Source organism: Pyrgilauda ruficollis, unplaced genomic scaffold, assembly GCF_017590135.1.
Source record: "Pyrgilauda ruficollis isolate IOZ18807 unplaced genomic scaffold, ASM1759013v1 scaffold54, whole genome shotgun sequence".
Lineage (NCBI taxonomy): Eukaryota > Metazoa > Chordata > Aves > Passeriformes > Passeridae > Pyrgilauda > Pyrgilauda ruficollis.
Genome location: NW_024527044.1, coordinates 3,712,345 through 3,725,855, shown reverse-complemented (window position 1 = coordinate 3,725,855; position 13,511 = coordinate 3,712,345). Strand labels below are relative to the sequence as shown.

The 13,511-nt window shown below is 44.1% G+C and overlaps 2 protein-coding genes across 5 annotated transcripts in view; one reads left to right on the top strand and one right to left on the bottom strand.

The window, feature by feature from the left end:
• Window positions 1-11,244, top strand: part of ITSN2 (intersectin 2) — an 80,866-nt gene extending 69,622 nt beyond the window's left edge. For all 4 annotated transcript variants that reach the window (XM_041480802.1, XM_041480803.1, XM_041480801.1 and 1 more), the window contains 11 exons: window positions 2,641-2,762; window positions 3,570-3,676; window positions 4,303-4,486; window positions 5,054-5,152; window positions 5,305-5,472; window positions 6,316-6,528; window positions 7,240-7,361; window positions 7,894-7,976; window positions 8,122-8,205; window positions 8,498-8,671; window positions 9,770-11,244. In XM_041480802.1, the coding sequence (XP_041336736.1) occupies window positions 2,641-2,762; window positions 3,570-3,676; window positions 4,303-4,486; window positions 5,054-5,152; window positions 5,305-5,472; window positions 6,316-6,528; window positions 7,240-7,361; window positions 7,894-7,976; window positions 8,122-8,205; window positions 8,498-8,671; window positions 9,770-9,927 (1,514 nt within the window). In that variant the 3' untranslated portion in view covers window positions 9,928-11,244. The remainder of the gene's footprint in view (window positions 1-2,640; window positions 2,763-3,569; window positions 3,677-4,302; window positions 4,487-5,053; window positions 5,153-5,304; window positions 5,473-6,315; window positions 6,529-7,239; window positions 7,362-7,893; window positions 7,977-8,121; window positions 8,206-8,497; window positions 8,672-9,769) is intronic.
• The window catches only part of FAM228B (family with sequence similarity 228 member B), a 28,713-nt gene that overhangs the window by 7,937 nt on the left and 7,265 nt on the right, over window positions 1-13,511 (bottom strand). Inside the window, exons 5-7 of the mRNA XM_041480806.1 lie at window positions 12,264-12,351; window positions 11,802-11,892; window positions 3,689-3,839 (exon numbers count right to left, since the gene is read on the bottom strand). Coding sequence (XP_041336740.1) covers window positions 3,830-3,839; window positions 11,802-11,892; window positions 12,264-12,351 — 189 coding nt within the window. The 3' untranslated portion in view covers window positions 3,689-3,829. The remainder of the gene's footprint in view (window positions 1-3,688; window positions 3,840-11,801; window positions 11,893-12,263; window positions 12,352-13,511) is intronic.

Genomic DNA, 13,511 nt, shown 5'->3' with positions numbered 1-13,511 from the left:
CTTCCATGCACATTCCTGGCTGTTAAACCAGCAGAAAACTGCTGTTTTCTTTTTCCCCCCTTGGGATTTGTTTGCTGCCAGCATGTGAGCAAGGAGTCAGATAAGTGCCAGAATTGATGCAAGGAAAGGAAGGAACAGCAATGTGGGAGAAGAAGGGGTAGAGTGTAGCTGCACCCTTTCAGCATCAGTGAGCCCATGGGGTGCTGTGGCCACTTAGGGAAAACATTGGCAAATGCACTTGTTAGGCTGGTTTATTCTCCTTTCTATTTTTTGTTTTTCTCTTCAGACTCAAATGCCTGAATTCACCCTCTAAAATCAAATGTGGCGATTGCATAATGTGTTTTTATGCCAGTATCATCAGAGCTATCAAAATTAGGAGTGTTTTCACTACTAAACACTAGTGTTTAAATAAAATTAAAAAAATAAAATTATATAAAATACTAAATACACAGTAGCATTTGTCCCTTCATACCAGATGCTGGCAGTCCAAACACAAGGTTAGCACAGGAGCCAGTTAATGTGACTGAATTTTTGCATCTGATAATAAATTTATAAACCAAATCTATTTTAATGCATAAAAAGGCCCATTTCTCTCCCAGGCTTGGCCCCAACTTTCAGTGGTCAACATGAGACAGACCCAAATCCCAGCATGTGGGTTGTTCCAGCAGCTGGGACAAGCCAACCGGAGCTTCAGTCCATCCCTGCTTCTGTCACAGGAGTGCACCTTGCAGTAGGAAAGGGAGCCACTGGCCAAAGCTGAGACTTCCAAATCTGGACAATTAATACCTGGTTACCGTGCAAGCCCTTGGATTGTCCTGAAATTCCATGTCTTAGTAACCAGGTGGGCTTAACCTCAGTCCTGTACAGACTGAAGAGTGACACAAGAATCCAGAAGCAGCACATTGGCCACAGACTGTCTCAATGGACTAAGACATCAAACTTTGCAGGAATCACTTTTATCTGTAACTTCACTCCTTTTTCTCATCTAATTTTGGCCTGGTTGTAGCTTTGGGGATAACTAAGGCCAGAAGGAGTATTCTGTGTGATCAAAAGAGCCGTAATCCCTCATCTCTTCTTAAAAAGTGGTGTTTTTTCAAACCTTGTCAGAAAGTTTAAGATCTGTGATCCTCCTTAGGGTGCAAAACAGAACTGAAAAGTCCTGATTTTCAGTCTAGTTTTGTCTTTGCTGCTGTTTTACTTCTTTGTGTTGTTCAAAGGGTTTCCTTGTTATGGTGTCCTAAAATTTCACTTGGCAAGAGTTTCTCTTCTGCTGACAGTTGCTCTTTCAGAGCACCTTGATGCTGGTGTAGCTGGAAGCTCAGGAGCCTGTGAGGTCCCCATTAGGCCACTGTCACATCAAGTCCAGCCTAATGTTCAGTGTTTCTTGGTTTTTTTTCCCTCAAATTTATTAGTAACTCGCCTTCCAATGAGCAGATCTGTACCTTGGCAGTAAATAGTCTCATCCTTGTGTGCCAGGAGTGTCAGGGTGACAAGGGAGACACAGCCCTTCCTGCTGTAGGTCATTCTGCCTTTCACAACTCCTGTGAACCTTCATGAAGTATTGTTCCTCTAGAACTGCTGGATCAAAGTGAGTCCCTGTGATGTCCTTTCTGCTGTCCTGCAAAACCCACAGTTCACCTGGTATTGCAGTCTGATGCCATCACATCCAGTGATAGATGGATGTTCTCAAACACTCTGTAATTGTTCCTTCTTTTTTCCTTTTCCCGCACCTGCTGCTTTGTAATATTCTGCTGTGTGATGACTGACAGAGGGATCAGATTGACTTTCTGTGCTCTCCTTTATCCAGCTAAACTCATTCACCACTCTGGCTTTACCAGTTTTTGGTTTGGTTACTAAAGTTTGAACACTGCTGTCTTGTTTACTAACATCCAGTAGAGATAGAGTCATGTGAAGCTGCAGGGTTTGCATGTTGTGACAGAAACTTGGGGTTTGTGTCATTGACTGTCAGTGTGTTCCTGTGCATGATTTTGATTCTTCATCCTTGATGCATGAAAATAATTCAATATATTTCCAGCTCATTTTGAGAAAAATAAAAGTTGTGCAGCTGTGAGTTATACAACTACAGTGTTGTGTTACAGCTTTACAAATTTGTAGTGGTGGTTTGTATCATAAATCAATAACTAAGGCAGAGAACTTCAGAAATAGGGTGGGGATTAAAGGTGCAGTGTCCTAAGTCAGGACTAGCCACATTTTCTATGACTTCATCTCACAAAAGACAACTTAGAATTATAGAATCATTAAGGCTGGAAAAGACCTTTAAGATCATAAAGTCCAAAAAGACATTGCTCAAGGTAAGAGAAAATCAGAGTTTCAAATTGGTGTGGCAGAAGAGATGAGAAAAGTCATGAGACAAATGGAGTGACAAGTCAGGAGCTCTTATTCTGCCTCACAGTACAAGGGGTGTTCAAAGAAGTAAGAAGGTGATAGACTGAAAAGTGACACAAAGGGAGGGAGTAAATTGCTACATCACTTGATTTTGAAACCTGCTGCTGCTGCAGAGAGAGTTTACCAGTGCCTGTATAGTCTGAGCCATAGACTGCTGAATGCTGGTGCAGTTTTGTTAATTCATCAGATTTAATGCCTTGAGTGGGATCTGAACTCCTGACTTACTTCCTGCAGGGTGTGCTGATCTCCAGAGCCTTGACACCATGCAGCCCATGGAAAGGAAAAGGCAGGGCTACATTCACGAGCTCATTCAGACGGAAGAAAGGTACATGGACGATCTGCAGCTCGTCGTAGAGGTGAGATGTCTTGGATGTGAAAGTGCATTTGGAAAAAGAACACCTCTATACTGCAAAATAACAATAAAGGGATTCTTATGAATTGTGAGATGATGGAGGAAGAAAGGTGTGCAGGCACCTCCTTTTCCAGTGAATATGTGGTTGCTCACCAGGCAAAAGCACCACTTGGTGAAACCCATCAGCTTACAAAGACCTTCCTGTTTTCCAAATCCAGATGATGGGTTGGGGCCAGGTGTCAAGCACTGGGCTGTAGAAGCACCATAAAAGCTTATCATGTACCTTCTCCCCAGTTTTATTTCTGGAAGCGAGACCACCTCCCTCAGCAGGGCATTAAGTGCTCTTGGGTGTCCAACTTGAGCTCCCTGTACAGAACAATGGTGTGGTGAAGTGTGGCACATGTTAAATAGTCAAGTCACAGAGTGCTCTGCTCCCCAGAGATGAGGTGCTCAGGGCCCCTGAGAGCAGCTGTGGTTCTGCACACAGGGTGACCCTGAGTGCTCTGGGTCAGGGGAGAGGAGCAGTGCCTGAGTGTAATTTGTGCAGTGATTGATACTGAAATCACGGGAATGCTTCTGCTGAGCTGTCAGCCTGCAGGTCCCAGTGCTTGTCCTCACTTTGCAAATGCTGGTGCCAGTGTCAGAATGGGGTCGCATGCTCAGGGGAAACAGCTGTCACAAGTGCTAGTAAGAAATTGCTTTTAACTGCTGAGAAATTAGACACTAAGCATTCAAAAAAAGTCACTGCTGGGCTAAGCAAGAGGCTGAGCTGTTTCTGTTCTCTGAAGAATTGCTCATTTTTTGTCTGTAGGTTTTCCAAAAACCAATGGCTGATTCAGGCTGTCTCACAGAAGGAGAAATGGGGCTGATCTTTGTTAACTGGAAGGAACTCATCATGTCAAATACAAAGTTATTGAAGTGAGTACTTACCTGCAGTCTTACATTTTCCTTTTCATTATTCTGTCATTCTTTCCCCAGGAAGTTTGCTGGGTTTACAGTCAATATTGTGTCCTTGCTGATTATTTCCTGTGGATGCTTGCATTCAAAACAGCTGAATGCAGTCAGACTGCTTCAAAAGGAGCTGTAATAAGAGAGAGGGAGAAATAAACAGCAAGAACAGATGTACATTTGCTGTAATATCTTAGAAACAGGACCTACATAAAAGTAGGGAGCTTTTCTTCCCAGTTTTCTGCAAAGCAACCTTTTATTCTCTAAAAACAATCTTTAGAAAGATACAGTGGCTAGTAATTCACCGAATGGGATACTGGTTGAAAGTAGGGATTGGTGCTGATTGTCCCAGAAACCTCAAAGGAGAGTCCCAGTCCCCCAGACTCTGTCAGGGAGATGGTTCACTCAGGGTGTTGTGTCAGGGTGACTTCCTGGGGTTTCAGGCAGGATCCTGGCAGCTCCTGGAAGTGCTTGTGCTGTGTAAGGCAATTCACCTGCCAGCTTTGTGTCCTTTCAGAGGTGGATCTGTAAGGGTTGTGATTTAGGCCTCGCAGACTTGGCAGCAAAGTTGGATGTTGATCTTTCCTCGTCCGCAGAGCCTTGCGGGTGCGGAAGAAAACCGGAGGCGAGAAGATGCCGGTGCAGATGATCGGGGACATCCTGGCAGCAGAGCTGTCCCACATGCAGGCCTACATCCGCTTCTGCAGCTGCCAGCTCAACGGAGCCTCCCTGCTGCAGCAGAAAACTGACGAAGATGCTGATTTCAAAGACTACTTAAAGGTATCTGACTCAGTGGCTTTTGTGCCCTCTCCTTTCCTCAGTGACAGGAGCCCATCTAACCAGCATCGACTACATCAAAATAACCCAGAAGTGTAAAATCCTGCAAAAATAGCTAAGAAGCTTCCAAGGTGTATTTACATGGTGACCATGGCTAACATTGTGTGTGCTCTTTATAACATTGTCTTTCTCTCTAGCTAATTTATTTAGGCCATAAAAGGAAAATTGCCAGAACAGTTGACATCAGGCATTTGTTTCTTTTATTGCTTTGTTGTTTTTCAACCTGAGTGGAGCCTGTGTGTCAAAACAAAAGGTGGAACAGTTTTGAATGTAAGGATTCTGCATGAACAATGACCTTGTGATTTATGCTGATAAAGCATCTGGGAGCAATGACACTGCCAGCTTTCCTGGAGATACAAGTAGTGTTTGCTTACTGAAAAAATCCAAGATCTCTTGGATGCCTGGAAAAATGAACCTGATCAGAGAATTTTCAGTATTCAGTGCCAGTGACGCAACTGTTTTCTGATGACTAATGCAGTGTCTCTGCTAAATCTCTGGCTTGCACCACAGAAACTTGCCCTGGACCCTCGCTGCAAAGGAATGCCCCTCTCCAGCTTCCTCCTGAAACCCATGCAAAGGATAACACGCTACCCCCTGCTCATAAAGAGTGTGAGTACCCCAAGTGAGGTTTTGTAGGTGAACACTTTGAGTTTGATCTCCATAGCAAAAGCCAAGATAAAGGCTTGTCCCTTTATGGGGATTGCCCTGACAGGATTACCTCTGTTTTTACCTTGCTTTCTCCCCTCTTTGATCCACACCAGATTCTAGAAAACACTCCAGAGAGCCACCTGGATCACAGTAGCCTCCGGCTCGCCCTGGAGCGTGCAGAGGAGTTGTGCTCCCAGGTGAACGAGGGCGTGCGGGAGAAGGAGAACTCGGACAGGCTGGAATGGATCCAGGCCCACGTCCAGTGTGAAGGCCTTGCTGAGGTACCTGCACTGATGCTCTGCAGGGCTGGGGCTTTTCAGAGTCATTTCAGCAAGGCTGGGGAGGGAATGGGAGTCCTTGCTGACATCCCTTATTGGAACGTGATCCACTGCTGAGCTCTAGGCAGGGAAGCTTTTACTGAATTCTAGTCACAGCCATAACGTGATGAACCAATGTTTTCGCATGACTGTAGTGGCAGAGAAATCTTGATTTATCAGCTTAAAATGGTATCAGCTGGTACCATTTAGACCATTAAACAGACAGAAATAACTCTTCTCTCTGAACTCCTGATCATGCTGCCACTGGGCTAAGTCAGGTGTTACTATGGAGGATTTCACTTAGTGTGTGTTTCCCAGGGTTTTCCTTCAAGCAGGCAGGGAATAGCAGTCCTCAGTGCCAGATCCTCAAGGATATGTGGTGTTCAGGCTCCTGTACCTTTCAGGACAGCCTTCAAACTGAGGTGTGTGTGACAGTTCTCCACTGCATAAGGAACCAGGGCTTGCAGCCCCAGAAGGTCTGTCCTGTTCCATCACCTAATCAGCTGTAAGAGGTGACCTGACTGCAGCCTGTGCAGCCTCTTCTCAAACACAGAAGGGGCCATGCAGTAAATGCCTCCATCTGGTCATCTCTTTGTGTGTTTTTGGTAAAGATTAAATCTCCTCTGAGGTGGGAATTGTGCTGTGGCCACAGCTGATCACAGAACAGTTCCCTTCTCTTCATTTATAATGGAATTCATTAAAATTAAAGAGCATTTTCAGCAGCTTGGTCAGTCTCCACAGTGAAGAGGAGCAGGAGCTGATGTCTGCACAGACTTGCTGCTGCTAATGGGTTTTGTCTCTTCCCAGCAACCTGTGTTCAACTCCCTCACAAACTGCTTGGGACCACGGAAGCTCCTGCACAGTGGGAAGCTGTACAAGGCCAAAAGCAGTAAGGAGCTGTATGGATTCCTTTTCAATGACTTCCTGCTGCTCACCTACATGGTTAAACAGTTTGTGTCTTCCGGATCCGATAAACTGTTCAGCCCTAAATCCAACTCCCAGTTCAAAATGTACAAAATGGTGAGTGAGTGAAGGTGCTCCAAGTGTTGGTACAGTGGGTCCTGGCTTCTGATGAGGAATGCTGCTCTCCCACTGGCATTAGCTGTGTGCCCCTTTTGCTGTCACACGGGCACGTTCTGGCAAACAACATGCACAAATGATGTTGGCTTAGTACTTGGAAAAGGACAGACTTCTGCAAATTGGTTTAACTAACACTTCCATCCACTTTGGGGGAAGGGGCAGAAGTAGCATCATGCCTGAACAGCTGAGTGGGATGTTCAGAAGCAGGAGCCTTGACTTCAGTTTGCACAGGTTCCTGCATCCACAAGAAAATTCCTGTCCTTCAGAAAATAGTAGAAGATGCAAAATTTTAGTCTCTGTGCCCACACACTGTGTGTTCTCAAGATTCTGAAACTGGAGACATAAGTATCAGGGCTGCTTTCCCACAGAGAACCTGAGAGATTCCTGGATTTCGGAGCTCCAGACTGCAGCTCTGCTTGCACACTCCTTCCCCTTTCACAAAGCTCTTTGCCTAGGAAAGCAGAATGGGGTGAATTGCCAGAGAAGTTTTTCTCTCAGCCCTTTCTTGCATCCTTTACATGGTGATCTCATTGTTCTGTGTCCTATGACTTCCATTTTCCCTACAGTAAAACTGTATTTAAACATGCATACAGGGTTTCTGCCTATTATCAGGGGGTGATGCTGCCATGGTGACATTTGCTTTTCTTTCAGCCGGTTTTCCTTAATGAAGTCCTCGTGAAGCTGCCCACAGACCCTTCAAGTGATGAGCCAGTTTTTCACATATCACACATTGACAGAGTTTACACACTTAAAACTGACAACATTAATGAGCGGTGAGTAGTGAAAATGCAAATCTGAGCTTAAACTTGTTCATTGATGCTGCAGGCTGTGTTTCCAGTGAGCTGACACAGGGACTCTGAGCTCAGGAACAGAGCTGTCTCTTGGTCAGGAAATAAACTCATTTGACTCCCATTTGAATGAGAAGTTTTCTCTGATTTTGTTCTGCTTCTGCAGCAGCTCTTGCAGTATTCCAAGCCCCATCTGCTGCTCCTTGATGTTTCAGTTCTATCGAAGAACAGTTTAGGGCTGCAAAATCCAGCATCCCATAGGACTCTTCCCCAGTCCTGAGCAGTCTTTAATATGACCCAGGAGTCTTTAATAAAACAGCAGCTCCATGTCCATTTATTGAGGCTGATTTGGCATAAGATTAAGTCAAAAAACTCCATCACCTTAGTCCATGAACTGACTTGATTTGTGATGCCTCTAAAATTTAGGGAGGGGAGAATGAGGAGGGAGAGTGTACAGAGTCACTGAAGATTTTGCTGCCTGTAGGATGATCCTGACTGTAGGGATTGCTCTTTGCAGGACTGCCTGGGTCCAGAAAATCAAAGCGGCGTCAGAGCAGTACATTGAAACGGAGAAGAGGAAACGTGAAAAGGCTTATCAAGGTACCCACCGAGTTCTGTATTTCCCTCTGTCCACCTGGATACAGGGGCAGGCCATTTCCTGGAGGATGCCAGTGTCTCCTTCAGATCTATTACCAGTTCTTACAGTTCCAACTAATCTGTTTATTTCTGACCTCTTTGTTCCCAGCTCGTTCACAGAAAACCTCAGGAATAGGACGCTTGATGGTGCACGTGATTGAAGCAACGGAACTAAAGGCCTGTAAGCCCAATGGTAAGTGAGGGAAACAGTCTCAGAGCACTTTTATTCCTGTAACACTTGGAAAGGCTTGCTGAGAGGAGTTGGTCATTTGGGAATCCCTGTGGTTTGTCTACAGTTTCTATATGAAATAGCCATTCTTTAGCTTCAGAGGAAAGAGTGAAGAACCAGCTCTGTGCTGCTCTGGGATACAGGATTGCCTGATCCACATCATCTGGCAGCAGCATTGATGTGTGTCCAGGCAGGCTGCAGATGGAGGGGGAGGTTCTGTACTGCAGAGGGGTTTCACTCTGTGTTTTGTGTTTAGGGAAGAGCAACCCATACTGTGAGATCAGCATGGGCTCACAGAGCTACACTACCAGGACCCTGCAGGACACCCTGAACCCCAAGTGGAACTTCAACTGCCAGTTCTTCATCAAGGATCTCTATCAGGATGTCCTGTGTATCACCATGTTTGACAGGGATCAGTTCTCACCTGATGGTAAGTGTGAGTATTTAGGCAAAGAATGCTTTTTTGTTAGCTGAGCTACCCAGTTCCTCAGCAGCAGTTTCAAGAGCCTGTAGGTCTGACTGCTGCCTGAGAAATGTTAGGTGAAAACAATGCCTCAGTACTCAGGAGGTTCAGCAGCCTTCCAGAGCCAGTAACTCCAGGCAGTCAGATTTGATCCCAATCTGGCTTTTGTATCAGACACAGAATTATTTTCTTGTCAGACTGAGGAGACAGACAAGTTGAAAGCAGAAGTTCTACTCACAATAGGTGCTCAAAAATAAGGTCCTGGGTTATATTTTCCACAGCAACAGCTTGATCAGCTTTCTTGTTGCTTGGAAACTGAGCACGTTTTTGGCAGTCAGTTGCTTCTCATATTCTCTAAAAGGTTAAGTGCTTTTTCAGGGCTCTGACACACAGTCAATTATTGCAAATTTGCAGGGAGCTGCCTTGACCTGAGATGCCTTGTGTGTAACCATAGCTCAGTCTTTTCTCCTGTGGGTTAATGTGAGTCTGGCTGGACAGCTGCGTCTCGTTTTTCAGTCCACAGTGAACCTTTTAATGCACACACACACAAAGATGTCATGTAGGAAATAGCCACACAAGTCTATCATTTCTGAATAGGACTTGAAACCTACTAGAAGGGGTAATTGCTGAAGATTGTTCTGGTAAAAAGCATGATATATAGGCATAATTAAAAGTTGGCTGAGCCAAAATATTTGATTTTTTTTACTGTCTTTGAGCACCTCAGCTGATTTGCAAACAAGTTCCATCAGTGTTAGCTGACCAGCCAGCTCTGAAATTGAACACTTGAAATTGTGTTTCTGAAAGGGTATTTTCTAAGAGTATTTTTAAAGCACTTAGCTCAAACCGTGACATCCTCATTCCATAGCATTGTTCTCTTCTAAAAAGGCCCCTTTTTGTCACTGCTGGCTGGTTTACACAGGGCTGGGGTCCAATCCAACTGGAAGCCTGGGAGCAGTGCTCTTGAACTGAGCATGTACCCCACAACATTGCATTAACCTGCCTCACTCAGATTTTCTATGGTCAATATCTTTGCTTAATGAAATTTCTAATTCCTTTGCCCAACAGATTTTTTGGGTCGCACTGAAGTTCCAGTAGCAAAAATCAGAACAGAACAAGAAAGCAAAGGCCCCACAACTAAACACTTACTGCTGCATGAAGTTCCGACAGGAGAAGTGTGGGTGCGCTTTGACCTGCAGCTCTTTGATCAGAAAACACTCCTCTAAGAACACTTTTTATAATTCATGAAGGACAACTAAAGCTAAGAGCCTGAACGTGTTTTGGTAAAAGATTCCTTGTCCCACGCTGGTTATTAAGCAAGAATTCCTGCTGCTTTTTTATTTCCTCTTAGTTCCTGGTTGTGCTTAGTTCCTTGCAGTGTTCCACGTTGATGTTGATCTATGCAAACACAAATGTTACTGTAAATACAGTACTATAGCTCAGTGCCTTTTTATTATTTTGGAATATCTTGGGTTTGGATGCCAATGTTTCCATTATCAGGGCCATAAAAAGTATTATATAGAAATGTGGCACCAAGCTGTTTGTATATTTTACCACTTAGTCTGACAGACAGACTGAGGAATGGTTTAAGCTCAGCACTAGAATCATTCCATTTGAAATCTTAAAAGTGATATCCACTGGAATTTTCCCATCTCAGGATGATCGTTTTAACGGTTAAATGCTGAAGAAGCCTTAGCACTGGAGAAGTCTCCAATATATTGTATATTCTTTTAAGAATCAAGCGTAGTTCTTTACTTGACTTTAGTTCTGCACTGGAATCAGTAACTGCTACTTGATTTTTCTTTCTGCTTCAGTTTGATTTATCGTTCTCTGCTGAGACAATGTGGTTGTGAAGAATAGCTAGAAAAAATATTTTAAATACTGTGACCCACAACAATGTGGCAAAATGTTCTTCAGCTCTTTGGGTTTTTTCCTAAGTATAAGTTATTTGTGTATATTTCCTTGGTCTGCAGACCTCCATGTGAATCTTGAAGCTTTGACATTGCCAACATGTATATAGAGAGTAAAATATAAGTTTATGAATTTGTCTACAGATGTTTATTGATGCATAGTGATTTTAAAAAAGTATATTTTATTGTATAGGGGAATGTGAAATAATGAGAAAAACTTATAGGATTTGTTCAAGGAAAGTTTATCACAAGTTTAAAAGGTTGCTCTGGGGAGCTGTCACCCCAATATAAACTGTAAAATGAACTGGTTGAAATGAAAGCAAAAAACTTGCTCTTGGCACCAAATCAGGGATGGTTTAAAAAAAAAAAAAGAAAGTTTGTTTATAAATATTTGTTACATTGCAACCATTCTATTTCCTCCTTCAAACTGCTTTGTTGCAGAAGCACAGCATGCAGTTCTGAGCAGCCTGTGCCCTTGTTTTCCACGGGTGCAGAAATTCCTCCTGAAGTCTGGCAGTTTCCCACCCAGTCGCCATCTGTGCACCCTCCTATTACTGAGGCAACCTCTGTTACATTTAACAGTTTTCTGTGGTTCAGTATTTCTAATCCTCAATAAAACTCAACTCTTGGCAACTTGAGAGATTGTGTCTGTACAACGGGAGTTTGGAGGACAGAGAAAATTCTGTTTCCAGGCTTTGAGCCCAGAGCTGCTGAGCAGCTGCAGCAGCAGGGAGATGGGACTGCACTGGCACAGGAGAGGGTCGGGTTTGAGGGCACTGGCAGCAGCTGCTGCTCAGCACCAGCTCTCCAGAAAGCACCAGATGTTTTGAACACCACTTCCCAACTCCCCTCCCCTACTTATTTCCTGCCTTCTCAAAACACCTATGACCTATGTTAAAATTTGATTTACTGCTTGAACACTGTCTCCAGGAGAGAACACCAGCACTGTCTTTATTGAGCTCAGCACAAGTTAAACCTCCTAAAATAGGAGGTTGGTTTTGGCTTGTAGAGCATTGAAGTGGATCTGGCAAGAAGAGGCCCAGCATCTCAGACATTTCTTTGGCTGCTGGGTAATAACATTTCAGAACTACATGTTTAAGACAGTAAGTTTATTGCAGTTTGCCCAAAGACCTGCCTGGCCTGTTCTCACTTGCTTTGGCAGTGCATGTAACCTATTTTGTAAAGAGTACCTTTGATGGCTGTACTTGCTGCTGTGGTCAGCTGGAGTATAGGTGACATCATTGGCTCTCTCTGTCATTGTGCTCGTTGATGAATTCCATCCTTTAAAGAGAAGGAAAAACTGTTGCCATGCTTCTGTAAAGATAGCTGAGTGGTCAGATTATTTCCTTCTACACAGCACACACTAAGCTTGCCTGGGAACTCTCCAGCTTTTTTTTGACAGGACATCCCCCCTGTGCTGCTACAATGGATTTGAAATGAGGAAAACAAACCTCCCCCTGCCATTGCTACTGTGCCTCAAAAACTTGGCTTAGTATAGATCCAGACTGTGCTCCTGGTGAAAACCAAGTTCAAACACTCTTGGGCTTAAATGCAGTAGGAGTGAGTTAGTAAAACTAGAACATGCTTCCCTAGAGCAGCACATCAGTAACATGCTCTGTTAACCCCCTGCTGATCAAAGTGGGATTCCAAACCTGCTGACACCTTCCAGCAGTCTGTGCAGGTCTTCTGGAAGAATGGATCATACTCTGATGGGTCATAATCATCCAAAAACACATAGCCCTGTGGGAGAACAGGTACTGGGTCAGGTCTCAGAAGCTACTGGTGGTTACAACACTGAGAGCAGCCAGCCTGGGTGGAACAGAGCCAGCACAGCATAACACAGCACCAGAGGTGGTTGAAATCTGCAAATTCTGTGAAAACAGAACTCCCAACTTTCATACACTGCACCTCAGAAAGAAAGTGACTGAACTGTAACAGGAAAATTCCTCCATCCATTTTAATTTATCACAGGCATAAATACATAACAAGTGATTTCATGAAGCATCCAGAAATAAGGATAGGCTAAAATGCTATCCTTAACTAGGACAGTCAAGACAATGGAATTTTTTTTTTATTGGAAAATGTTTTTCCAGAGAAGGAAGCCCTGATTGGCTCAGTTTGTCAGAGCATGGTGCTAATAACTCCAAGGTCATGGGTTTGATCCCAGAATGGGCCACTCACTTAAGAGCTGGGCATGATGATCCTTCTGGGTCCCTTCCAAGTCAAAATATTCTGTGATGTCAGCAAAACAGATATTAAAAATAAAAGAAAAACCAGCCACAGCCTTAGGCAGGTCACTGATCTGCAAGGTACTGGCTCCATGTCTGGCTTTATGAGCTGGCTTTTCCATCTATACACAGGAATAAAGACCTGAACCCACACTTCATGGTCTAGGCTATAGCTCCATCTCATCAACAACGCTGCCACAAGGGAAGGAGAGGGCTGATAGCAGGAAAGAGAGCAAAAGAAAATGGGCAAAAAGAAGGGAGGGAAGGGAAAACACATCCAGAATTAACAACATTAACTAATCCACACAAGTGTCTCAAGTTCTGCAAAATTTATCATATGCTGCCACAGTTAACACAAACATGCAAATAACGTGTCCTGTAAATACGAAGGGCCTCAGCCTGCTTTTCAGACATTCTGACACCACAGAGCAAGGAGAAAAGGTAGAAGCTGATCACTGATGCTGCTGCTCCCCTTCAGGCAGCAGGACACATCCCAGTACATCAGCCATTGCTTCTGGAGGGCACCCAGCAAATTCCCGACCTGGCACAGCAGCTTGCAAGATGGACTGATGCAGACCTAGATATGCAGAGTACCCCCAACACAGCCTAAATCCCAGGACTTCAGCAGCAGGACTGGTTCAGTTCTTTGTCATTCCATGCAGTTTAAATGCA